Source organism: Tachyglossus aculeatus, chromosome 8 (assembly GCF_015852505.1).
Source record: "Tachyglossus aculeatus isolate mTacAcu1 chromosome 8, mTacAcu1.pri, whole genome shotgun sequence".
Lineage (NCBI taxonomy): Eukaryota > Metazoa > Chordata > Mammalia > Monotremata > Tachyglossidae > Tachyglossus > Tachyglossus aculeatus.
The window spans coordinates 19,623,707-19,650,959 of NC_052073.1; the positions used below are offsets into that span (position 1 = coordinate 19,623,707).

Below are 27,253 nucleotides of genomic sequence, written 5' to 3' on the forward strand. Positions count from 1 at the left end.
CGCTGCTTCTCATATTTAAAATAGGATTTGCTTTTCTTGGGCGAAATTCACTCAGTCAACACTAAGTAGTTCAGCAGTGTTTCTATCTTTCTAATATCTGGTAAATAATTGTTTCTATTGAGAATGTAATAACATACAGGATCTCTAGTAAAACTGGTAATGAATTGCCTCATGGTTCAAAGGTCATACTACTGCCAGTGAAATTTCTTTCCATATGCATGAGTGATGAAATAATCCCTCTCAGATTGTGTGCATATAAAAACTGACCTTTAAGTAACAGTACTTCAAACCATCTAGTGTCACTTTAGTTTCTGGTCCCATTCCACTCCAAGTTTCTGCTCAGAGTCATCTGAGAGGAAGTTTTGCCTAATGGATAGAGCATGGGCCTAGGATTCAGAAGGACCTGGGTTCTAATCCTGGCTCCATCTCTTGCCTGTTGTATGACTTTAGGGAAGTCACTTCACTTCTCAGTGCCTCAGTTACCTCATCTATAAAATGGGGACTTAAGGCTGTGAGCCCCATGTGGGACAGGGACTGTGTCCAACACGATTTGCTTGTATCCACCCCAGTACTTAGCCCAGTGCCTGACATATAGTAAGAGCTTCACAAATAGCACAATTATTATTATTATCATTATTATCCCATCTGGGTACTCATCTCCTCACCTTCTCTCCAAACCACTTATCTTTAAACTCTGCTGCTTTCTCATACCTACAATTCGTTGTCTGTCATCCTTGCTACATTGTAAATGTCTAAGGGAAGGGTTGCATTGTCCTCTCACAAGTATTTAGACGAGTGTGCTGCACAGAGCAGCACTCAACAAATACTGTTGATTTCTAACCACAGTTCACCTAAGTGGGTCTTGTTTTAAGGTCTACTAATCTCGGGTCTTATTTCAGTGTCTCTTGTCCCCCCTATAAACAGTCTTTTATTTCACTTTTATTTCATGTAGGAGCCATATCAGTGAGCCTTCCATAACTCAGCCAAAGAAAATGTAATGTTGCTAGCATTGTTTACATGCTGTGGGACCAGCTAAATCTTAAGAACTCATTGTTTGTCATCATGCTTTGCAATTTGACAAATTCTGCATGAGGCTGTGTTGCTTGAACTGATCATCAGTCACAAGTCATGTCTGAAAGCCTGGGTATCACAATAATGAAGAAGGTTGGACTCTACTATTGCCTTGCAAATGTAGAATTGCTTTGAGGTTGGGCACTGTGTTGCTGCCATGCTTCGAATCAGTTTCCTGAAGGAGAGGTTGACAGTAAGAGCAGTAAAGCATCACAAGGCTGAACTGTAAAACCTCTTTCCCAAAACTATCAAGAACCAGAAATATCTCTTGTTCCTCTAATTGGACTAAGATCTTCAATATTTATTTGTAGAAAGGATTATTCATTCATTCATTCAATCAATCGTATTTGAGTGCTTACTGTGTTCAGAGCACTGTACTAAGCGTTTGGGAAGTACAAGTTGGCAACATATGAATGTCAACTGCAATTCTCATGATTTAATCTTTTTAAGCATGGCCTGGTTGAGCAAACTTGAGGTTGCATATCAGTGGTCATATTTTCCATAGGGTGAGTTGCAATGGGGCTGAGGAGGAAGCTCAATGTTCTGACGTTAGTGGGGAGGAAAAAAAGCAGAAAGGAAATAGAGGGGTATCCTCACAGTACTCCCTCAAACAGAAATGTCAACTTTTCATTTTGTGCCAGGGGATGGGATTTCCAGTAGAAACCCCCAAGAAGATCAGTCATTCAGTGGAATTTGAGTGGTGACTTTGTGCAGAACACTATATTATTCTGCTTGGTAGAATACAATAGAGTAGGTAACATTACCCTAAGGATCTTTGATCCTTCCCCTCCCCTCCCCTCCCCTCCCATCCAACAGTGGCAGGTGGGGCAGACCTGCCTCTCCAATAGGTAAATACCATGCAAAGAGTGGGCTCGCTGCCCCTTTCACTGCTTTGCTATGTGACCTTGGATGAGTCTTGTAAATGCTTTTTGTCTTTGAATGAATATAAGGTGAAAAAAACAATCATATTTATTGAGCACTTAATTTGTGCAGTGCACTGTACTGAGCACTTTGTGAGTACAATACAACAAAAACCAGACACATTTCTTGCCCACATTCTCCCTCTTCCCTAGGCTGTGAGCCCCAGGTGGGACAGGGACTCTGTCAGATCTGTTTGTACTGTATCTAATTCACAATTTAGTACAGTCTTTGGCCTACAGTAAGTATTTAACATGCCTCAATTATTGTTATTCCACCTGACACTTTAGGACACAGGAGCAGCAGGAGAAAATGTGGCCAGAATAGCCTTTCCTGCTGCTCCCTAGCCATTGGCATGTTCCCAGGGTTTGACCTATAAGTCTGAGGTCATTTCCACAGTGACCTTGAGCTGTTCCCCCTGCCAATTTCTGGAGGCAAGATCAGAAACAGGGAACATGGAGCGTGTTGCACAAGCTGATCCTTGGACAGAACAGACTGTCAGTAGTCATAATGAGTTCTCAGGCATCCTGGAGGCATTTGGAAGCAGAACCTTGAGCCTGTGAGAAGATACCTGTGAGTCTAATGCATAAATGTCTTTTTTATGGCATTTGTTAATAGCTTATTATATGCCAGGGAGTTGTCTAAGCACTGAGGTAGAGAGAAGATAATCAGGTTGGACACAGTCCATGTCCCACGTGGGATTCACAGTCTTAGTCCCCATTTTACAGATGAGGTAGCCGAGGCACAGGGAAGTTAAGTGACTTACCAAGACCCACAGAAGATAATTGGCAGAGTGCAGATTAGAAACCAAGTACTCTGGCTCCCTGGTCTGTGCTTTCCACTAAGCAACACTGCTTCTCTAAAGTCTTAAAGACTCAACCTGCCTGGTTGTAAAATTCCTGCCCTTAACACACTTTCCCAGGGATGTGGTAAAATTGAGAGTGCATGTGAAGTTCAGTGAGCTTTTTAAAAAAAAAAGTTCCTAAAGTGACATGGGGATTAGTTTGTTTGCTTTTTTAATTTCTTCCATAGTGAGCAGTCTCTTCCTGCTAGCAAATTACCTGATTAACTACCTTAATAGGAAAGGCTAATGTTTTTACTTACACTTATTTTAGGGTGTTTGGGACTTTGTGGAGGAATTATTTATGTAAATAGCTTGTTCCCTCATAAAAGTCAGTGTGATTGTGTCCATCGTCTCTGCTATAGATCCTATCAGAGGGCATTTGGGGAATTTCCTTGCTGTGTAACTGTTTAATTCCTTTTGTTGTATCAAGCTAAAGTATTTTAATAATTCAAGGTCTTTTAGGGGGAAAAAAATTCCAGGCAGTGCTGTCTCATGAAGCCAGTGGGTGGCCATGGCTGTGAAAAGGATAAAATAGCCAAAATATGGGTGGGGTTAGTGGAAAGTTAGAAGCAGGCTTGAACAATAGGCATTTCAGAACTGTTTCCGCTGAGAAAATGTAATTGTTTAGATTCTCCCAAATCATGTTACTCCCTTTGAGCATGTTAAGCACTTTTTGTGATTCAGTAACTCTTTAAGGCCACTGGAACAACAGTCAGTAAACTTGTTGCAAGCTCTCGAGTCCTAAAGTGTTTTAATCTTTTAGTACTAAAGCATTTCATCTCCACCTTCTGAAAACCTAATATAATATAAATATAGTTCCTTTGAACTAATCACCCAGAAGATATCAATGACTTCCTGAATGGCCTAATGTGCCATCATTTAATCTGGTTAATTGTCAGGCCCTCTTTATTATCAACCACATCTGTGGCGGGCAGGGAGAGGTTTTCATTAGCCAAGTTTCAGAAGAAAAATCTTCTATGTGTTAATTGGTCAAACACCTGTGCTTCTAAACATTTTATGTTTCCTCCCATTATCAACAATTCATTGAGCTCCTAGTAAAAGCATGTGCCTGTATGAGGCTCTGAATATTTGACTGAAAAAATGTATTGATATTGCTTCTCTGTGTCTTTCAAGGCATAAGATTTCCTACCCTTTCCAAAATCACAGGCTAAAATATTATACTGTTTTCACAATCCTTTTGGATTTGGAAAATCATTATGTGGCCTCTCTTCCTGCTTCCCTGACCTTCTTTAATGCAGATTGGGCAAAGAAGGGGTAGAAGAGGGAAAAAGTAGTGCTAAAGAATGGTTTGGACCCAGATTATAAAGTTATATTGGGTAAAATTATCCAGTATTGCTAATTTGGGAGGTGAATGCCCCAGGTTAAGAAATACAACTTTGTATGTAGAGAACTTTAAATGTTACCAACTAAATACCCTTCTTACAGAATGAAGCACTGAGCGAATACTTGCAACTTAAACATCTCAACTGTCATCACTTCATTACTCTCTTTGGAAAATAATCCTCGTGAAACTATTGGAAATTCCCAAAGCAGAAGGATACCACTGTTGATGGAAATGCCTCATAGTCAGGTGGCTGAAAATGGGTATAGTGACATGGCTTATACACAGGAGCACAGTAAACCATTGAGCAATGGCACTTTACATTCAAGTGCCATCAGCCCCTTAGATTCTTGCAAAAGACCTTTCTGTGATACAAACTCTGGACCAAAGAAACAGTGCAAAAAAACCAGTGAAGAAAATACTGCTTGTGGATGGGGGCCTTTTAAGCCTGATTGCTTACAGGTTTGCAGTACCCCAAAGGGAATTTTGTTTTTCCTTTGTCTAGCTTCCTTTTTGCAAGGCATGACTGTAAATGGCCTCATAAACACAGTCATTACCTCATTAGAGCGGCGTTTTGATCTCCATAGTTACCAGAGTGGACTGATTGCTAGTTCATATGACATTGCAGCATGTGTCTGTCTGACGTTTGTTAGCTACTTTGGGGGTAATGGACATAAACCTCAGTGGCTGGGCTGGGGGATTCTAGTCATGGGGTTTGGCTCCTTTGTGTTTACATTACCTCAGTTTGCCACTAGTAGCTATAAAGTGAACTTCTCTGAAGAGATTGGAATGTGTCACTCCAATCAAAGTGCACCGTGTACACCGAGTACCTCAAGTCTCTCAAACTACAGATTTATCTTCATGCTTGGGCAATTTCTTCATGGAATTGGAGCCACGCCTCTCTACACTCTTGGAGTGACCTATTTAGATGAAAATGTCAAGACCAGCTATTCTCCAGTCTACATTGGTAAGCAAAGTGGGCCCTCAAAGGCAAGGAGCCTATATTTTATATAAAACCTTCAGCAATTTCACTTACCATTGAAAGTAATTTCTGTTTATTTCGTGAGGTCAACCTTCTTACAAATCTCTTTCTCTATGCATTTTTCATGTCAACAGAAAAAGAAGCAATCAATGATGTTTGAGTGCTTATTGTGTGCAAAACACTGTACTGAGCACTTGGGAGAGTACAATTCAATAGAGTTGCTAGACATGTTCCCTGTATACAAGGAGCTTACAGTCTAGAAGAGGAGCTTAAAAGAAGAGAGATTTATATACATTTGCATGTTGGGAAAAGCATGATTTTCTTTTATCTTTGTTCCAATACTCTGCTTTGAACACTTCTTAAGCATTTAGCATGATAGAGTTAAAGCAGAAAGTAACTCTGTTGCATTACTTGACACTGATTCCTTTGTCATTTTTCCGTCTTGCTTTGAGAGCAAGCAGTAGCACTCTCATTTGCCAAGCATTGTAGAAATATTTGCAGTTGTGATACAGAAGACTTCTGACCAAACAAGAAGGAATTTTGGCCAGTGGAATATTAGCTAAATTCTTATTCTGCCCTCCACGTCCTGAAAATGTTATCATTAGGCAATGTGGTCTCACGCAAGGCAAAAGTTGGATTTGAGAATAACCTTGAAACCAGTATCCTAATCAATTGAGCTTCTCTTTCTAAGTGTTGCATCCTGACCATGTAGAGGAAAGGAGATTATTTTTGAAAAAGAATTTAACCTCACATTGGTGCAATTCCTCTTGAAACGTTCTAATAAAGTAGAACAAGGTTAGTTTTAAAGACAAATATTTCATGGTTTAAAATAATATATAAAATACAACAGTGCCTGTTCCCCACCTAACAAATCTGTTTTTCCTTACAGCTATTTTCTATACTGCTGCAATACTTGGCCCTGCTGCAGGTTACTTGATAGGAGGCTCTCTGCTTAATATTTATACAGAAATTGGCAGCCAGTAAGTGAACCTAAATCACTGTTTCATTTTGTCTTAAAAATCTGTTGTGAATCTTAGTGATGTTCAGAAAAATGCTTTTATTTTGGTTCATAAAGCTGACAGTTCCTTTGTGTATTTACCTCCAGAATAGATTCTGGAGTTCCAATAGATTCTTGTTGTTTTGTGTGTGAAAGCATTTGTATTAAAACATGCACCACTGGGCGGGGATGGGGGGTGTTATTTCAAAAATGCTGTGCAATTTTATCCCACTACCGTGTATTCTTTGTATTTGGTATTCTTTCTTAATACCAAATTTTTTTTCTTAAATGCAGATGATACTTATGTTTGTTATTTTACAAAGATCAGAGCTGTACTAAAGTCTCTCAACATCAATATGAGGATGAGCACTTTCCCAGATTAGGATAATGATAGTGGTAGTATTTTTTTAAAATACATTCTATGAACCATAACAGGTCGGACACAGATTCTGCTCCATATGAGAATCACAGCCTAAGTGGTTGAGAGCAAGTAAATCAATCTCTCAATGGTATTTATTTAGCACTTACTGTGTACAGAGCACTGTACTTGGGGAAAGTACAATACCATAAAGTTGGTACACATGATCCTGTCCCACAAGGAGCTCAGTCTACAGTGGGAGACAAATATTAAAATGAATTACAGATAAGAGAAATAGAGTATAAAGATATGTATATAAAGTGCTGTGGAGCTGAGACGAATATCAAAATGGTACATCACCAAGTCCATAGATGATGCAGAGGGGTGTGTGGGTAAGGGAAATGAGGGCTTGGAAAGGATTCTTGGAAGAGATATGATTTTTTAAGAAGACTTTGAAGGAGTAGAGAGTGATGGACTGTTATATGAACGGGAAGGGAGCTCCAGGACTGAGGGAGGATGTGGGCAAGTGGTTGGTGAGGGGATAAATGAGATGGAGGAGGTGCAGAGAGGGACACAGATACTTTAATCTCCATTTTACAAATGAAGAAGTGTAGAGAAGTTTAAGTGACTTTGCAGGAAGTGGCAGAGCTGGAATTAGAACCCAGGTCTCCTGACTTCCAGTCCTGCCATTAAGCTTTGCTGCTTCTAGAACCCCACACATAGGATTAACTGCCTTAAGAGTGGTTGTTCAACAAGTGGCAACCTGGGCTATTACTATTATTAGTCCCTAAAGACCTTTAGTTTGCATTTTAAATTCATACTTTAGACTAGCATTATTTCATAGCCTTTTTTACAGTTCGGACACATTTACAAACTGTTGAGAATTCCAACCTTCAGGAAAGACCCTTAACAATTTTTCCAAAGGCAGAACTTTTTCATAATAAACCCATGCTCCTGTAATGCATGTTTTCATAATTCATTTCGATTAGAACATTCTCAAACAACTTGCATCAGTCTGAGAACACAATGTCTGAAGAAATATTTTTTGTGCATGTGCACATGGTGTCAATCATAGGTCATTCATTCCATCGTATTTATTGAGGGCTTACTGTGTGCAAAGCACAGTATTAAGCGCTTGGGAGACTACAACAACAAAAGTGTGTTCTGAAGACAAATTTTCTATAATGTGATGTCCTTAAGGAATGTTTACCTATATTATTGGGAAACTGACTGTATTTTTTTAATCAAGAGTATCTGTTGCCATTACCTTCCCTAAAGTGTTACCTTAAATCTTACTTTGTAAATCCCTAATCCAAAGTTAGATCTTCTTGCTAAACCGTCTGGTAATAGAATTCTTTTGTTACTTGTGTACATGTTCCTAGCCATTTCTCCTGAAGGTTTTCCCACACGATTTACCAGAAGATTGGTAAAGTTCTACACTTGTTTATTATAATTATCTTTATAATATTAAGCAGTTACTATGTAACTAGCACAGTACCGAGTGCTGGGGTTGATGCTAGAAAATCAGATAGGACACGGTTCCAAACCCACATGGGGCTCACAGTCTAAGTAGAAAGGAGAACAGATATTTAATCCTCATTTTACAGATGAGGTAACTGAGGCACAGAGAATTTAAGCGACTTGCCCAAAGTCAAACAGAAAGCAACTGGCAGTGCTGGGATTGGAACCCTGGTCTTCTAACTCTTAGATCTGGGCTCTTACCACTAGGCCATGCTGCTTCTCTGTTTGAGTACTCCTTTACTTGTTTCATATGAAATGATGTCTATATAAAAAGTTAAAATATGCATAAAATGTATGTGGCTGTGCATCCAAACTTTGGCATTTACTTTTTTGTTCATGTTGCTCAAATCCAAGGAGCAGTAAATACACAAGCCTAGTATGGTGCTATTTTTTTTCAGTAGGCTCTCAAGGCATTGTTGATTTCCGGATACTTTTGATGATTCAAGACAGTTCAGAAACATCCCTGAGTCTAGAAATGAATAATTGGCTCCACAATGCGGAAAATCTTCTCAACCACCTCAGGGCAATTTCTTTACATAATTTTCCAGGAGAGAAACAGAAGGTTGGTTATGTAACTGAGTGAGCAAATAAGCAGCACTTTTCTTTTCTCCTCAAGTTCACTATTGCAAGCCAAATGCTCAGCTATGCCACCGTCTCATGGAGTCACATGGAGTTTGGGCAAATTCAAATTTTGAACAGCCTCTCCCAGGAGATCAATTTGCCAAATGGGATAAGGGTTTCCTTTCACATTTTCTTTTTTCATTACCATTTAGAAGAACCATTTTGGCTTTCAGTTGACAAATATGGTGAAAAATCCTTTTGCTGAGTTGTAGCTGCTTTCAGTTGAATCTCTATGCACTCATTCTTAAAGTTTTAAAAGGCATCAAGCATAAATATCTCTCAAAAAATGAAACAAATAGGATATGGTTTTGGGTTGGTTATCTGACCCTGAATATATTATCGCATGGAACTTCTGCCCATAACTGTGGTGAACGTGCTTCCTCGTCCTTCACCACCTTGTCATCATTGCTGCCATTATCAGTATCATAATGTATTATATATTAAATCATTTATTTATATTAATGTCTGTCTCCCCCTCTAGACTCTAAGCTTATAGTGGGCCCATGTCTACCAACTCTATATCATACTCTCCCAAGCGCCTAGCACAGTGCTCTGCACACAGTAAGCACTCAGTAAATACCCTTAATAAAGATGAGCCTATTGTGTGCAGAACAGCATTCTAAGATCCTGGTCCCTTCCCTCAAGGAACATACAATCAAGTGAGCACAACAGAGTATGCATACAACAGGAATAAGAGGGATAATACAGATAGAACTGGTAACAACAACCTTATGCATACACTAATAAATAAGTGGAAAAAGAGAGACTGATATATTCAAAAGCACTAAGGGTGTCTGAGATGAGCAGAGAAGGGAGAACTAATCTAGGACTTTGAAAATGGGGGCTAAATGCATACATATATTATTGGTTAAGTGCATACTATGTACCAGGCACTGTACTGTAGTAGATACAAGCTAATCTGGTTGGACACTGTCCATCTCCCACAGGGACTCAACAGTCTTAATCCCCATTTTACAGATGAGGTGACTGAGGCACAAAAAACTTAAGTGACTTGTCCAATGTCACACAGCAGAAACGTGGTGGAGCTGGGATTAGAACCTGGGTCCTTCTGACTCTCAGGCCCTGCTTTGTCCACTAGGCTATGCTGCTTGGTGGCTCTGAGTGAAGCGAGACTTCCTTGAAAGGAGAATAAACTGTACAAGAGTTCGAGGTGGTGGGGGGGTGGTCAAGAGTGACACTTGAGAGGAACATAGATTGGAAACCAGGATGTAGTGAAAGATGAGAGTGGAAGGGTATGGAGGAGACAGTTGAAGAATCTTTGTCCAGAAACGCTCTGGACATATTACTCCCCTCCTCAAAAACCTCCAATGGCTACCGATCAATCTGCGCATCAGGCAGAAACTCCTCACCCTGGGCTTCAAGGCTGTCCATCACCTCGCCCCCTCCTACCTCACCTCCCTTCTCTCCTTCTACTGCCCAGCCCGCACCCTCCGCTCCTCCACCACTAATCTCCTCACTGTACCTCGCTCTCGCCTGTCCCGCCATCGACCCCCGGCCCACGTCATCCCCCGGGCCTGGAATGCCCTCCCTCTGCCCATCCGCCAAGCTAGCTCTCTTCCTCCCTTCAAGGCCCTGCTGAGAGCTCACCTCCTCCAGGAGGCCTTCCCAGACTGAGCCCCTTCTTTCCTCTCCCCCTCGTCCCCCTCTCCATCCCCCCGTCTTACCTCCTTCCCTTCCCCACAGCACCTGTATATATGTATATATGGTTGTACATATTTATTACTCTATTTATTTATTTATTTATTTATTTTACTTGTACATTTCTATCCTACTTATTTTATTTTGTTGGTATGTTTGGTTCTGTTCTCTGTCTCCCCCTTTTGGACTGTGAGCCCACTGTTGGGTAGGGACTGTCTCTATGTGATGCCAATTTGTACTTCCCAAGCGCTTAGTACAGTGCTCTGCACATAGTAAGCGCTCAATAAATACGATTGATTGATTGATTGATTAAACACTGTAGTGACTAGGAGTTGTAGAGAGAAATGAGTGGGGGTTTCTGAGAAGAGCTGCATTCTGAGTGACCCTTTAGGAAAGTGATCCTGGCTGAGAGTATAACATAGACTGAAGATGGGAGAGGCTCATGCAATAATCTAGCTTGTGGCAGCCACCAGCTGGGAGAGGAAGGGGCTGATCTGTGAAAATATAGTGAAAGAAGAACCAAAGGCTTATCTGTTATTCTAATATTACTTTGAGAAGTCAGCTTTCTGCAGTTTTCCATTTTAACCTTTATAAATGAGCTTGTGAATCTCAGGGCATATAGAAAACAGTAGCAATGTGGCCTAGTGGAAAGACCTGGTTCTAATCCTAGTTCTGCCACTGGCCTTCTGTGACCTTGGACAAGTCACTTCACTGTGCCTCAGTATCCTCATGTGAAAAATGAAGATTCTTTACCTGTTCTCCCTCCCTCTTAGACTCTGAGCTTCATGAAGGACAAGGGACTGTGTCCAACCTGATTATCTTCTATCTATCTCAGCACTTAGTATGGTGCCTGGCACGTAGTAAGCACTTAACAAATACTGCTGTCATCATCATCATAACCCACATGTTTTTTGTCTGGACTTTGCAAAAAACATCCAGAAATCCACTTCTGCATGTTCATGAGACTTCCATACCTTTAACAAGACATAAGAAGGCAGGATCTTGTACCTGGGGGGTGTGGGAAGGAGAAGGCTAGGATTTTATTTTCCCCCATTTTTAGAGTGGAATTTTTTTAGACGGATGAAATAGGAAGAGCGAATGCCCTTGGAAATGGCTAAATATACTGTATTGTGGTTAGATTTCTATTGACCACTAACTTGAAATTTTACTTCCCTCACAGTACCGACCTTACCCCCGAAAATCCTCTATGGGTTGGGGCCTGGTGGATAGGCTTCGTAGGGGCTGGAGCTGCTGCGTTTCTCATCGCCCTGCCCATCCTTGGCTATCCTCGTCAACTGCCAGGTATAATGCTTTGATTTCTTAAGTCCTGCACCATAATAAGAATAAATTCCTCAGAAACTGCAAGATCACGTGCAACAATAAGCAGGGCTAGCATTTCTTACTCCTGGATCCTCTGCTTCTAGTCTTCCATTAATGTGACTTATCTTTTCCAGCGCTTAGAACAGTGCTTTGCACATAGTAAGCGTTTAATAAGTCCCATTATTATTATTATTTTCCTCCCTCTCTTTGTTTCAGTTTCAGCTCAAATGTCCTGGATCAAGGGAAAAAACATTAATGATATAAGAGTACTTTGTACTCTTGTAATATATGAATATTCTTTTCATTTTGACCCAGTGGGGCAAAAATCGTTATTTCATTGACTTTATATTTGTGGTGTTCTTTAAGCCAGGAAGCCATGAACTGCTATTATCCTTTATTCGTGTGGCATGCAAGTTTGTGAATGCATTCAGCTAAAGAAGTGGATAAAGTTTTAACTTTGGGCTGTCCCCTGTTAAATACTTTTGTTTCCTCTCCCACCTGGAACTGTTGGTGATATTTGTCTTTGAATCTTTTATTCCTGTTCCTCTAACAGTGGAGACAGAGACACTGCTGGAAGTGCTGATTTTTCTTTTTCATGGACTTCTCAACACTTTCTTAAAAATACGATATTCTCACTGTCGAGGGTGGGTGCACCAAAAAAGGACAAAATGTTATGATGATTCTTTGATATTTTTTTCTTCTCTTTCCCTTTCATCCTGTAGCAAAGTCATAAGAATGGTAACAGAATATGTAGAATTGTATGAGTAGACACAGCTAAGGAGCCACCAAGACCACCTCTCTTTTTCTCAATATGCTTGTTTTTAGCTAATGCATCTGCATCTCTCATGTTCCTTTTTAATTTTTCTTTTCCTATTTCAGGATCCCAGCGTTACGTAGTAATGAGAAGATCTGAAACTCATCAGTTAAAAGACGGAAGCGATATTACAACAGCCAACCCAGATTTTGGAAAAACTGTTAAAGATCTGCCTCTGTAAGAGCTTATATCTTGTGTATGTTCTAATTTGGCCTCCTACAATGACACTGGGCATCACTTGGAAAGAAATACATCCTCACTCTGCATGACCCTCTTGCGACTTAGAGACACTAATTATATCTCCCAGCACCCCTGTGTGGACCAGTTTCTGTTGTCCATTTTATAGAACCAGTAGAATGAATTGAAACCAGGAGGTTAAATGCCTTTTTTAAGGACATCTAGCTCACAGAATTCCCAGAATTTTTTCCTCAAGAACTTAAACAATTCATGACATTGTCTTTCACGCCTGAAATTCAAACTAGAAAATGTCACAAAGGCACAAATGGATTCATAACAATTTCCTGACTGCTGCAGTCAGCATGTTCTGCCTCAGGGAAGAGCCTGCAGTCTGAATGCCTTTGTTGCAATTAGCAAAATCTGACTATTAATAGACTCAAAAAAATCCATACTATTCAGAACTCCGGAGCTTCCTGTTCCATGTGTTCCACATCTGGCACTTCCTGGCAAAATGATACTTTATATTTGCAAATCAAATGCCTTTTCTATATATGAAATGCTAAGTTTAAGATGCCATCATCATCCAGATAGACGTCCTGAAGCCAGGAGGAAATGTGAATTGGTTGAACAGGGGAAGGGTAAGAGCCGGTGATGTGAATTTGGAAATTATTTTCATAGAAGTGGCATTTTAAACCCTGTGAACTGATGAACTTCCTAAATAGTCTAAAGTGAGAATAGTAGAGGATCCGGAGCTGAGCCTTTGTAGGATGCTCATAGCTAAAGTTATGAAGAGGGAAAATGATCCAACAAAGGAAACTGTGGGGGGCAGGTTGAGAAGCAGGAGACTGACTGACTATATCCAAAACAGCAGGGGTGCCCCAGACATTCCTCGTTGGAGGGAATCACCCTCATGATGCCCCATTTCTGGGGGAAGAGAATCCTCCCTCAACTCTCCCTCAGTAGCACCATGTACCCTCTCAAAGCTACATGTTAAATTCCAGTGACTGGCTCTGAACTTGCCCTTCCTACCTCTCCACTGACTTTATGCAGATCTAAGCCCCCAGTGAGGAGCCCCATTGTGCCAAAATCAGCATGAGGGAAGAACACACCTGAAGGGCCAGCTAGGAAACATCGTGGGCAGGAGAGGGTACAGAATGCATTTAGAGGGTAGACTGACCCTTTTACTCGTAGAGCCAGGTGAGCAGTAGCAGATGTTCTCAGAAGGAAGCAACATGGCCTAATGGAAAGAGCACAGGCCTGGGAGTCAGAAGACCTGGGTTCTTATCCCAGCTCTGCCACTTGCCAGCTGTGTGACCTTGGGCAAGTCACTTGACTTCTCTTTGCCTCAGTTACCTTATATGATGTAAAATGGGGATTAAGATTGTGAACCCATAAGGGACAGGGACCGGGTCTAACCTGATTATCTTTTACCTACCCCAGTGCTTAGAACAGTGTCCGGCCCGTAATAAGTGCTTAACAATTAAAAAAGTGGGGCTGGGTGGGAGGAAAGGCATTTCCCAAGGTGCACTTTTTTGGTTGGTACTTTTTAGGTAGTTACTACGTGTCAGGCATTGTACTAAGTACTGGGGTCGATACAAGAAAATCATGTTGGACACAATACTGTCCCAGATGCGGCTTACGGTCTAAATCAGAGGGAGGAGGATTTAATTCCCATTTAACAGATGCGGTAACTGCGGCTCACATGGAGATGTTAAGTGGCTTGCCCAGGGCATATAACAGACAAGTGGTAGAGCCAGGATTAGAACTCAAGTCCTCTGATTTCCAGGCCCTTGCTCTTTCTACTTAGGTCTTGCTACTTCCCTTAGGGGCAATCTAGGATCTAACCAGGTCCTAGGAATAGTATTACGTAACAAAAATAAAGGTATGAAGCAGAAAGAATGTAAGGCTCTAACTAAACTCTTGAAAGGGCTAGGAGCACTTCCTGATTTATACTGCCAGGACAGGATAGTTTCCATCCACCTAGAAAGAGACTTCTTCTGTTTGCTTTCCAGACTTCCTCATAGTTTTGGATTTGTGTATTACTTCCTTTTCATTATAAACCAAATTCAAATTTCCCAGACAGTCCTATGAAGGACTATTTGTTTACCTTCTTAGTTCAATTATTTACTTACACCTTAAAACAATCCACATATTACATGAGGGAACACAATTCCATTTGTGAAGCCAATACTGAAGGGAAAAGCAGTTTATCTCTAACAAACTTAAAAGAATAGCTGAACTCAGCTCATTATTATATCTTGGCTGTGATTGAATGGAATCATTTACAGGAAAAAAAATCCTAATGAAAGCTTTTTGGGTTTTTTGCTCTCTGGAGTAAATCGTACATCTAGATGTCAAGCTAAATGCAATGGTTACTTCCATGATGGCATTTTTTGGATCCCTAAAACCACTCCTTCCACTTCTAAGCCCACCCAGGGATCCTTGTTGTCAGCACGTTCACTTATGGTTTGCATTTCAAGTTTTTCCACACCCTGATACCAACCCAGAAGTCCCCGGAGTCCATGCTGAGTTAGGGTGTGGGAAGAGTTCTGAGCATCGCTGGTTGGAAGCCTGTCAATCTGGCATGCTACTGGCCCAATCAGGAGGCTGATTAGGTAGTGGAGTGAAGTATGGACTGTAGTGGGAGAGACAGGAGGCACAGTAGTCAAGGCAGGATAGGATAAATGCTTGGATCAGCATAGTGGTAGTAGTAGTTGGGATGGTGAGGGAAGGGTGGATTTTAGCGACATGAACCTAGACCTGACAGGATTTGGTGACATTGAATATGTTGGTTGTATAAGAGAGATGAGTTGAGGATAATGGCAAGGTCACGCTATTGTGAACACTGGTTCCTTTAGAGCAGCCATTTTTATCTTTGTAAACTTGCCATTGTAAAGGGTTTACATTCTTTTTGCTTTTTTAAGTAGATTTAAAATCACTTACATCCATAAGTCTACTGTTTCAGTATCCTGGAGGTCATAGAATCTGAACAGATTTTTCCTGTCTGGAAAGCTTTCATTTACTGTTAAAATAACTGTTAAAGCTGACTTTCCACCTAGTGGTAAACTTGTTTCTGATGAAGAGATTTTGGTGTTAGTCACCGCAAAATTTCTCAGAGGAACTTGAGTAGGACTCCCTTTTGCAGGGCTTCTGGATCAGTAGTAGTAATGGTAGTTTTTGAGCACTCACTAATACACTGTACTAAGTGCTTGAGAAAGTACCACAGAAAGAAGTGACTTGTATCCTGCCCACAAGGAGTTTACAGTGTAAAAAGGGAGACAGACATTCTAATTATTATGTTTATAAATATTTTTTACAAGTGAATATAAAATAAAATATATATAAAATATAGATTATACAAGTGGTGAGGATGTGTATAACTAAGTGCCAATGTTGGCTGTAAAGTTCCCGTGTCATTCTCATAATTCCTAGCTCTGGCTAATCATTGTTTTACTTGGCAGGCACAAATCTATAAAAGGATGACACTGGCAGTCAGGACTCTCTCCCTGTAACTGGGGCAGTACTCAATGCAGCCTCTGTTGAGAGCTTTGGAGACTTATCTCCCAGATAAGGGATGATGTTCTTTACTTCTGATTCACTGGATATTCACAATTATTCTTTCTCTTCCTGCCCATGTGATTGAGAGCCTTGGGAAGGAAACCTCTTTGTTTATCAATGGTGTGGATGAGCATTTGCAAAATGTGAACTAAGTAAAATCTGTCTGTGACCTCAGAGGATGTCATTTGAGACCAATGATTTTATACTGGTCAGTCCTAATGAAATCAGAAAAATCGTCTTCCTCTGCATCAAAAAGTCTTAACACTTCTCTTTCTTTCCTCAGGGGGATGGGGAAAATGGCACACCAGCTTCTTGTCACGTGTTTCCAGAGCAAAACCAAGTGTGTCCAAATGCTAGCTCCTCAACGGCTTGCACCCCCTCCACCTCATCTTTTCACCTGCTTTCAGGGGTTCATACTTGGATTTTGTATTAACATTTGAGGCAGTCCAACCTTGGCCACTCCTGTTGTGTTAGAGATGTGCAGTGGTAACTGTCAGTGTCCCTATAATAGTCCAGTACCAAACTCACTGGCCTGGAAGCAGATAGCCCAAGTTCTAGTGTTCTTGCTGCCACTGATTCACCTTGGAAAAGCTGCTTGATTGCTCTGAGTTTCCCTAAGGAGGATATCTTTCTTCTACTAAATTGACTGGAATGTCATGAAGGGGGTCTGAATCATTTTCAGAACTGGTATTTTTATAGTAATTCTACCACCCTAAATATTGTGCTAAACTGAGAATCAAAAATGCTAGGTGGAATTTATGGGCCATTTACTACCTGTCTCTATATGCAAAGAAATTTCAGCCTTCTCTGTAATGCATGAAGATTACTAGATGACATGTATTTCCAAGAATCCAGTGGTTTCATGTAGGAAAGAAATGACTATAAGACTGAGTTGGGAAATATATGGAGTCTAGCCTTTCAAAAACAAACAAAAAAAGCCCAATAATATTATACACATTGTGCTGTAAAATATCCCTGAATGGAAGTTTGTATATTAAGGTTTAAAAGGAATTTCTTCCAAACTCAACTCTGGTTTTTCCATTGCTCTCATTCTCCAGCTCCATCTGGCTACTCTTGAAGAACCCCACTTTCATCTTACTCTGTTTAGCTGGGGCAACTGAAGCCACACTCATTTCTGGAATGTCAACTTTTGGGCCCAAGTTCCTTGAATCCCAATTCAGTTTAAGTGCCTCTGAAGCTGCTACCTTGTTTGGTAAGGAAGACAACTGTCTACAATATTGCTTTTGTTGTGTGGGGGCTCCTATGTCTTTAGAAATAATTCTGGAGAACCTGTACACTCTATAATTTCCAGAATGCAGAGGCTCTATTCTAAAAGGAAGTAATGAAGCATAATGAGATTTGGGATGAAATTTTAGCATAGAAGTCAAAGCGAATCAATGATCCTTTTGCATATTTTGAGCATGACCAGTCCTCTGTTCTGCAGTAGTTCCTGATTAATCCAAGTCCTAGACAGAGCATGCTGAGGAATGATTAAATAGTGTGTGAATCTCTCTTTTTTTATGGTATTTAAATTAATCAGGGGTTCAGAGCCTATCCCTGAAGTTCAGGCAACTTCAACCCAGGTAATAAAAATCAAAATTGAAGTATTTAAGCACCTAATATAATAATAATAATAATAATGGTATTTAAGTGCTTACTATGTGAAAGGCACTGTTCTAAGCGCTGGAGTAGATATAAGGTGATCGGGTTGTCCCACGTGAGGCTCCGAGTCTTAATCCCCATTTTACAGATGGATAACTGAGGCCCAGACAAGTTAAGTGACTTGCCCAAAGTCACACAGTTGACAAGTGGTGGAGCTGGGATTAGAACCCGTGACCTCTGACTCCCAAGCCTGAGCTGTTTCCACTGAACCACGCTGCTTCTCTAATATGTGTCATTGACTGTGCTAGGTGCTGGGGTAAATACAGTGAATTCAGATCAGACACAGTCCTTGTCCTAAATGGGAATCATAATCTGGGGGGTAGAGAGAACAGGTACTTAATTCCCGTTTTATAGTTGAGGAAAATAAGAGAGAGAGAGAGAAAGAGGAAAAAAAAAACTTAGGTGAATTTCCAAGGTCACTCAGCAGGTAAGTGGGGGTGCTAGGATTAGTAGTAATAGTATTTATTAAACACTGTGTGCACAGTGTGGGAAAGAATTCATAGATGGGAATTAAACACAGATTAGAACCCAGGTCCCCTAACTTCCAGTCCTGCACTTGTTTCATTAGGTCACTGTTGCTTCTCTAAAATTCCAGCTGGACCCAGAGTGACTAGCTTGTAATAGATTTGGGCTGATATCCAACCCCCAAACTACTCTGATACTAATCTTAATTTCACATTCATGCATACCCTTTATTTTCTGATATAATAATGTGTACCAAGCACTGGACTATAGACGACTAATAGTAGTACAGATTTGGACAGAAGATACAGACGCAGCCAGAATTCAACCTATGGTTTAGCCCTTAAATTCCCTGACAGATTCTGGGTCCATTAAGCTTACTCAGTCCTGTGGGAGTCTTTTTTTTATTCAAAGAAACATCCCTCATTTCCTCAGAACTGTCTAAACTTTCTCTTCTGAGACCAGTGACTGGACTTGAATGGCTCACTTCATATGAGGTGCCTCACATTGTTCTAGCAATGTTGCCTAATGGATAGAGCAGGAGCCTGGGAGTCAGAAGGACCTGGGTTCTAATCCTTCTCCACCACTTGTCTGCTGTGTGATCATGGGCAAGTTACTTCAATTCTCTATGCCTCAGTTCTCTGATCTGTAAAACGGGAATTAAGAATGTGAGCCTTATGTGGGACAGGGACTGTGTTCAACTTGATTTGCCTGTATCCACCCCACTGCTTAGTACAGTGCCTGGTACATAGTAAGTGCCTAAAAAATAATTATAATAATAATGATGGCATTTATTAAGCGCTTACTATGTGCAATGCACTGTTCTAAGCACTGGGGAGATTACAAGGTGATCAGTTTGTCCCACGGGGGGCTCAGTCTTAATCCCCATTTTACAGATGATTTAACTGAGGCACAGAGAAGTTAAGTGACTTGCCCAAAGTCAATCACGTGACAATTGGCGGAGCCAGGGTTTGAACCCATGACCTCTGACTCCAAAACCCATGCTCTTTCTACTGAGCCACGCTACTTATTAGCACTTCATTGTGCCCCATCCTTTAGGGTCCTGCTGAGGAGCTGGGGGTGGGGGGATTCAATGGGGTCCACCTTAGGGAGACCCCTATGCTCCCTCATTATTGTAGCCAGCATATTTGTCTTTCTTGCAGGTTACTTGGTTGTGCCAGCGGGAGGCGGCGGCACATTATTTGGAGGATTCTTTGTGAACAAGTTTAAGCTTCGCTGTTCAGGAATCATTAAGTTTTGTCTGTTGTGCACATTAATAAGTTTTTTGGCAACCTCCATCTTTTTCCTGCACTGTCCCAATATGCCTATGGCAGGCGTCACCCTTCACTATAACAACAGGTATGAGCCCAGAGTCCGTGTTTTGTTGTCCTGGGAATGACTGTGGTTTCTGCTTTTTAGTAGCTAAAGGAAGAAAAGAAATCCTTTAATAAAGATGGAAAAATCATTGGCATAATGCCCCATAGAAGAAGTATTTTATTTTCAAAGTTGTGGATCTGATTTTCACTTAACTGTCTCCTCTTTGTCAAAAGGGTAGTGCACCAGTTGTCATAGTTTCTTAAAACAGCTGCCAAAATGGAGGCTGGGAGGCTGGAGAAATGGCTATCAGAAATGGCTATCATGATTCTTTAAAACTGGATGGTGTTGTCCAAAAAATGTAGCTTTCAGGTATTATATAGTGAAAACCAAGGGTTGACTGGTGGACCCTGCCAGGAGAGAATTGGTGGTCCATGACATGAAAAGCAGCTGAAACTGTGTTATTGTCTTTTTTCCCAAAGCACCTTGCCAGAAGGCATCCTCCAGCTGATGGAGGATTGTAATAAGGACTGTGAGTGTCTGACAGAGACCTATAGTCCCATCTGTGGCTCTAACAACATCATGTACTACTCTCCCTGCCTTGCAGGCTGCACTAAAGGAGCCATCCTTCCAAGTGGCCAAAAGGTAAGTCTTGGTGACCCTTCCAGTTGCCCTAAGAAATTTTACCACATTTGTCCTTTCCTTTAGGTAATCGGTTTGCTGTTGTTGGGCTTTCCAGGTTTACCGGAACTGTAGCTGTATTCCTCAAGGTTATGCTACAGCAGGGAAATGCACTTCATCTTGTGAGAAAAAATCCCTTCTCCTGTTTTTCATGTTCATTGCAATTTTCTTTACATTCCTCAGTAGCATTCCTGCTCTCACGGCAACGCTACGGTAAGCCCTGGGATGGGACTTCAGTGGTTTTGTCAAATCCCATTTTCAGCAAGTCAACCATTAAATGCTGCATCCCTGCAGATTGGTTGTAATGATGCTGACATTAAAGGAATGGTGTTTCCTGGATAGTTAGACCTGCATGGGATTTGATAGGTTTAAATGACACTTATATGCAAAAGATGTGTAAGTCAAGTTTCGAACATTCCACAAAGACCGTGATCCATTAATGTAGTGTTTCTCCGAACTGGGATCATCCTAATTGAGGTGTGACGGTTAGGTGGTCCTGTTTTCTATCTTAAGGTAATGCTGTTATTTTGTATCCTAGGTGCGTGTCTGACCGCCAGAGATCTTTTGCACTGGGAATCCAGTGGATTGTTGTAAGAACGCTAGGTAGGTATAATAAATATAAAGAAAAAATCTCAAAGATCCCATCCACTGTGTTCTAGGTCTCCATGTGAAATCTGTTAGCAATTTTCACAGAGGGGCTGTGACTGACTATTCTCACTGATCAAAATGCACCATTTATTAAAAGCCACCCCATGGATTTTAATGCCTCAGCATAAAGTGGTTTGCCCTATTGAAACATTGTCAAGATACTTGGGCTAAATGAAATCGGGAAAAATAAATGTTATTCTCTTCATTTAGGTGCTATTCCAGGTCCAATTGCCTTTGGTTGGGTGATTGATAAAGCTTGTATACTATGGCAGAACCAGTGTGGGGATCAGGGCTCTTGTTATGTTTACCAGAACTCAGATATGAGCAAATACACTCTCACTGCTGGATTTGTTTACAAGGTGAGTAGATTGATATTCTTAACTCCTCATTTGGACAAGCAGAGGTGCCCTGTAGTGTCTCTCCAGGGTTGCATTTTGTACCAAAACTTCAATTTGGAATCCTTTCTGCATAGGACAATGTGTGGAACATCATTGGATAGTTTATTTTAAAAAGCTGAGATCTGCCTATGATCAAACCTCTGGTCAGGTCACTGTTTTTTTGGGAAACTTTCTTCCCTCATTAGCTATCTTCTGACCATTATATTACCCTCTTTCCTCAGTCTTTTGTGAAACACTCAAGTTTATACATGAAGCTTTTGACATTGGGCTATTGGAATAAGTCTGATCATATCTTACATCTTTCTGATGTTCTGAGGAAATGTTCTCTTAATAAAAAAAAAATCCAAGGATGCCCTTTAAGGCAAATCAGTATTATGCTATAGGTTAAGATAGATGCCCCACCTCAGTTTACCAATGTCTTTCCTACTTGGGTCAAGAAGAATATATTGTAATACTAATATTTGCCTCTTTGTAGCATTTTAATGTATCAATCACTTTAAGCAGCGTGCCTTAGTGGAAAGAGCACAGAACTTGGAGTCAGAGGACATGAGTTCTAATCCCAGCTCCACCACTTGTTTGCTGTGTGATCTTTGGCAAGTTAACTTCCCTGTGCCTGTTACCTCATCTGTAAAGTGGGGATTAAAACTGTGAGATCCATGTGGGATATGGACTGTGTCCAACCTGTTATCTACCTCAGGGCACAGTACAGTGCCAGGAGCATAGTGCGGGCTTACCAAATAACTTCTGAAAAATTATCATCATGCATTATGAAGTTAACAAGCAAGTGTGTGCAAAAATTTCTCAGAACTTTTTGCTTTAAATACTTTTCCTTCTCACCACCTGGAGTCCCAAGCCCATGCTCTTTCCACTGAGCCACGCTGCTTCTCTCTCAGAATGCCCCACCTCCAACTGCAATTGTTCTGGTAGTGTATCCAAAGAGTTTTCTCGGTAAAAATACAGAAATGGTTTACCATTGCCTCTTTCCATACAGTAAACTAGAGTCTCTGCCCTCGACTCTCTCCCGTGCTGTTGCTACCCAGCACTGGGGAGACTTGAGTTGCCCCCCACTCACTAGCCGCTGTCCCAGCTAGGAATGGAATGGATAGGCCCCTGCTTGACTCTCCCTTCCATAGTTGAGACTAGTAGAGTACTGGAAACTCTCCAGGTACAACCTTGAGAGGAGCTGTAGCCAACTAATCCCACACTTAATGTGCCTCTTTCCTGACTGCTGCACCCTGCTGCTTGACTTTCTTCCAGCACAGGGCAGTGTTTTTCCTTCTAAAAGGAGCATCGTAGCCAAGTGCCCTGCTTACAAAACCATTGACAGTCTTATAATATTTTATTGGGTTTTGGAATACTAATAATGATGGTATTTGTTAAGCGCTTACCATGTGCGAAGCGCTGAGCACGGTTCTAAGCACTAGAACCTTGCCTGTTAAGTTAAAAACAAATAAAATACAGTATGATTAAACCAAAGAATAGAATAGTGTGCTCTAGTTCAAGATATTAAATGTTATTTAGACTGTAAACTCATTATGGGCAGGGAACGTGTCTGCTGATTCTGTTATATAGTCTTCTAAGTGCTCTGCAAATAGTAAGTGCTCAAATACCATTGATTGGCAAGAAATAGGGGTACACTCACCAAATGCTTATTGCATTTACATGCTTACTATATTTCCAAACACTGTTGTAAACATTGGATAGATACAAGATATTCAGGTTGGACACAATCCCTGACCCACATGGGACTCACAGTTTAAGAGGGAGTAGATGTTTATCCCTGTTTTGCAGATGAGGAAACTGAGGCACATAGAAGTTAAATGGGTTGCCCAAGTTCCCCCAGCAGACAAGTGGCTAAGAAGCAGTGTTGCCTAGTGGAAAGAGCATGTGCCTGAGAGAGGACATGAGTACTAATCCTAGCTCTGCCCATTGTTGGGTAGGGACTGTCTCTATATGTTGCCAATTTGTACTTCCCAAGCGCTTAGCACAGTGCTCTGCACACAGTAAGTGCTCAATAAATACGATTGAATGAATGAATGTGTCTGCTGTGTGACCTTGGCCAAGTCACTTAACTTCTCTGGGCCTCAGTTACCAAATTAGTAAAATGGGGATTAAGATCGTGAGCCCTGAGGAACATGGGCTGTGTCCAACCTGATTATTTTGTATTTACCCCATTGTTTAGCACAATGCCTGGCATATAGTAAGTGCTTAACAAATACCACTAGGATTTAGCATTAGGGCCAGGATTAGAACCAAAGCCCTCTGACTCCCAGGCCCATCCTCTAGACTAGCTCTAGCACTAGAAATGCTGTAGCACTGGGCCATGCTGCTTACCATAAATGAAGCTGATTGGATTTTAGAAGGTGATTAAGGTACAGTTCAAAGCCTAAATGCAAATTTTCCCCTTACCTCCAATAGTTGCATTTTCCCATCTGAATTCTTGATTGAACTTGGGGATCTACATTTGAACAGAGAATCAAATTGGATTTTACAGGTGTTGTTGATTAGTAACAAACCATTCTCACTTTTTTCAGGTGCTTGGATTTATTTTCTTTTTGATAGCCCATTTACTATATAAACCACCAACAGGATCACCAAAATCTCTACCTTCTACTGCATCAGATGACAACCCTAGCCTCAGTGAAAATCATACTCCGCTCCCGAAACAAAATGGCGTATAGTATTTTCTCCATGTCAAAGATAAACCCATTTTGGGCCTTCTCTCCTCCTGTTGCCTTTTAAAGTCACTGAGTGAGCTCCCAATTTAGTACAACAATTTTGTTCAATTTTCACCGTACTTTTGATCCTGAACTTTAATTTTTATTCAAAGGTGTATTGTTTGGGTGATTATCAGAAGTGATTCAAAATGAATCCATCTCCTTTACCATTGAAAAGCACAATCTGATCTTCCTATTTCCAAAAGTGATAGGAGTTCTGGAAAGCTGAACTTTATTTTGATGTTTGAGTGGGTCCATGAGATTTGTGGAGCCATTACAAAGCAATGAAGACACCTGAGGATGGGGCAGTGGAGAAACGATTAGGGCCATCTGTGTGAAATGAGAAATATGGAAGAAAGAGACCTTCTCCCTGTGCCAGAAAAATGACCAACAAGGCCATTTGTGAAGCTAGGAGTGTTTTGTTTGTAGCTGGAAAAAGGCTGCAACTGTTCACTGTTATTTTGGAAAGGAAATTGGATGGAGATGGGTCAGGGGATTCCACCAGTCCACCCCAAGCCTTAGAGAAGGGTGGAAGCTAGACATTGGTGGCCAGGTAATATAATGTCCTGTTTTTCCTTCTTGAGTTCTCAAATCTGATTTGTGTGATATTGACAACCTAAGGATGCACTAGATCTTACCAAAAGTTTTACTTTTCTAAATACACAAAATGAGGACCTATGCAGTGTATTACTTTTGTCATTTTATAAATGATAAACATTAAAATCACATTTTGTTTTGTAGGGGGAGGGTTTGGCAATTCCAATTTTCTATAGATCGCCCACCCTTGTTCAAAACACACTACATTTGAGTAAAGCTAGAGTCTAGGGGTCAGGTAATTGTAAATGGCTATGCTTTGGACCTATACTTAAAACTCATTCACAAGTGATGCGAATGAAAAGTAATCACGTTCAGAATGGCGTCAGTAAGCCTTATGGACTTGTGAACTCTTGTTTCAGATCATAGCATCATTCAAGCCAACTTCTTTGGTGATAGCCTGCGCTTTTTCTAACTCATGATTTTCCAACATAGAAAGATTAAAAACAGATTAACTGCAAACCATTGATGCCAATGAGAAATGCTTTTTATATATAACCATTTTTCTAAAAAAACTCAAAAAAATTTATTGTAGGACTAAGTATGTTGATTTGCATACTTCAACCTGTGTAACACTTCCTTCAGCACACTACTCTGTCTTGCAGGGGATTTTACCTGAATGTACATTGGAACCATCATTTTGTGAAAATATATTTATGAATGTACAGTTTTACACTTGAATCATTTGTGTTTATAAAGTGAAGCAACTAGATTTATGAGCATATGTTCAGAGCTTTGTGATTTAAATTCATTTGTTTTTAGTGTACCATGGATATTATGTGTATAGTTAATATTTTAAAATGTTCATTTATGACTTGTAAAGTGTTATTTCTATAAATTCAGTTTAACTTGTTTGTATATACCTTACCTGGAAACATGGTCCAAGATGAGTTTCATTCCAGTTTGATGGTTTGACCATGAAGATCCTCTTCATACTATAGTTCAAATAAGATTGCACTGCAGTTTTGAGGGCAGGTTTGGTTCCTGGGAGTCAAAGTGAGTTAAAGGGAGAGAATACATCTGATTTTCTTTTGTAAAAATGCATCCTGTAAGGGTCATCCTAAGTGAAGTGGCTGCATTTTCATTTAATAAAAAAAAATTAAGAAAGACTGCCCCTTAGTGGTTTGAGCTTTTTGTGCTCTAGAAGGCAAATGGGGGGCCTGATATACATCTTTAAAAAGCCTGCATCCGTACTGCTTGGTCTTTGACGAAAGAGCTAAAGCTCTCCAGGTCAGAACAAAAGCATCATGGTAAATATGGGCTGTTCCTACTCAAAGAGGAGAGTGTGTTAGAAAGGAAATTCTGGTCACTGGAGAGAGGATTGGAGTCTTCTCAGATGACTTAACTAAGTTTGGGACTGATCAAACCAAGGAGAAACTGTGCTTCAATACCTGAGGAGTAAGGAAAATTACATACCCTAAACCCAAACTGACTGTCATGTGCTTTGTCTTGCAGAAGGAAGGATCTTGGTTTTGATGCATCTACTTTTCTTAGATGACAATTCATAAGAAATGCAGGAAGTAGTACTTTTGAGTTGGGCAGTCATTGGGCGCTTTGGGTGCTAAATCATCAACCATTGACAGGAATAAAGCAGATTAGATTAGCTAGCAAAAGGGAGAAGTAGTACGGTTGGCAAAAGACATTAAGGAAGTCTTAATCCAAATACCATTTACTTTAGAATTAGAAAAATAAATTGGAGCTATTTAATGGGTTCCTAACAGAAAGCAGTGGAAGATATCTGACTGTAGATACTTAGATGATAACTTGGTGTACCAAAATCAAATGGATGGTTATCATGCTTATAGGGTTTAAAAATGTTCACTAACATTCAATGTTTTAACTATATTAAATCATTAAGTACCAAAAGGTAAAGAATCAAATAGATGGCTTGCCTCAAGAGTTTTAGTTTTCTGTATTTAATGTCGGCATTTACTTTGGCAGGTGGATAATCATTTCAGGCCCATTCTAGCACTTCTTATTCCATTAATTGGAGGACTAGCAAGATAATGTTTTGGTGTCCTTTCAGTTCTTGAATGGAACACATGCCCCACAGCATCATTTTGCCTCCCAAGCATTACATAGTAATACAATGACCAGTATCTCATCATATTTTCCATGTGAGTAATGTAACCCAATATCCTTTTGTAAAGAATACATTAAATAAATGGAACTAAATTTTTATGATTTCATCTCTTGTTTTTTGTGTGGTGGGACTGTATCCTTAACATTTGCATTAAGAGGCTTAATAAAGTTAAAGATAAAGCTTACAGAGTTCAGGCTTTTTTTTTTTGAAAACTGGTATTTCATTGCTTACTATGCCAGGCACTGTTCTAAATGCTGGGGTAGATGCAAGCTAATCAGGTTGGACACAGTCTGTGTCCAGCATAGGGCTCTGTCTTAACCCCCATTTTACAAATGAGGGAACTGAGGCCCAGAGAGGTCGTGACTTGCCTAAGGTCACACAACAGATAAGTGTCAGAGTTGGGATTAGAACCCAGGTTCTTCTGACTCCCAGGCCCATGCTCTATCCCCTTGACCAAGTTGCTCTTTCTCCTGTTCTGTCACTCTACTTGACAGGAGGTCCAAAGGGCTAGA

General features: G+C 40.5%; 1 protein-coding gene across 2 annotated transcripts in view; it reads left to right on the forward strand.

Annotated features, from left to right (window-relative positions):
- Window positions 1-26,842, forward strand: part of SLCO4A1 (solute carrier organic anion transporter family member 4A1) — a 47,274-nt gene extending 20,432 nt beyond the window's left edge. For both annotated transcript variants that reach the window (XM_038750227.1, XM_038750228.1), the window contains exons 2-12: window positions 4,280-5,142; window positions 6,047-6,137; window positions 11,494-11,615; window positions 12,513-12,624; window positions 17,241-17,395; window positions 19,470-19,665; window positions 20,103-20,265; window positions 20,360-20,514; window positions 20,840-20,904; window positions 21,160-21,308; window positions 23,882-26,842. In XM_038750227.1, coding sequence (XP_038606155.1) covers window positions 4,404-5,142; window positions 6,047-6,137; window positions 11,494-11,615; window positions 12,513-12,624; window positions 17,241-17,395; window positions 19,470-19,665; window positions 20,103-20,265; window positions 20,360-20,514; window positions 20,840-20,904; window positions 21,160-21,308; window positions 23,882-24,028 — 2,094 coding nt within the window. In that variant the 5' untranslated portion in view covers window positions 4,280-4,403 and the 3' untranslated portion in view covers window positions 24,029-26,842. The remainder of the gene's footprint in view (window positions 1-4,279; window positions 5,143-6,046; window positions 6,138-11,493; window positions 11,616-12,512; window positions 12,625-17,240; window positions 17,396-19,469; window positions 19,666-20,102; window positions 20,266-20,359; window positions 20,515-20,839; window positions 20,905-21,159; window positions 21,309-23,881) is intronic.
- The last annotated feature ends 411 nt before the right edge of the window (window positions 26,843-27,253 follow it).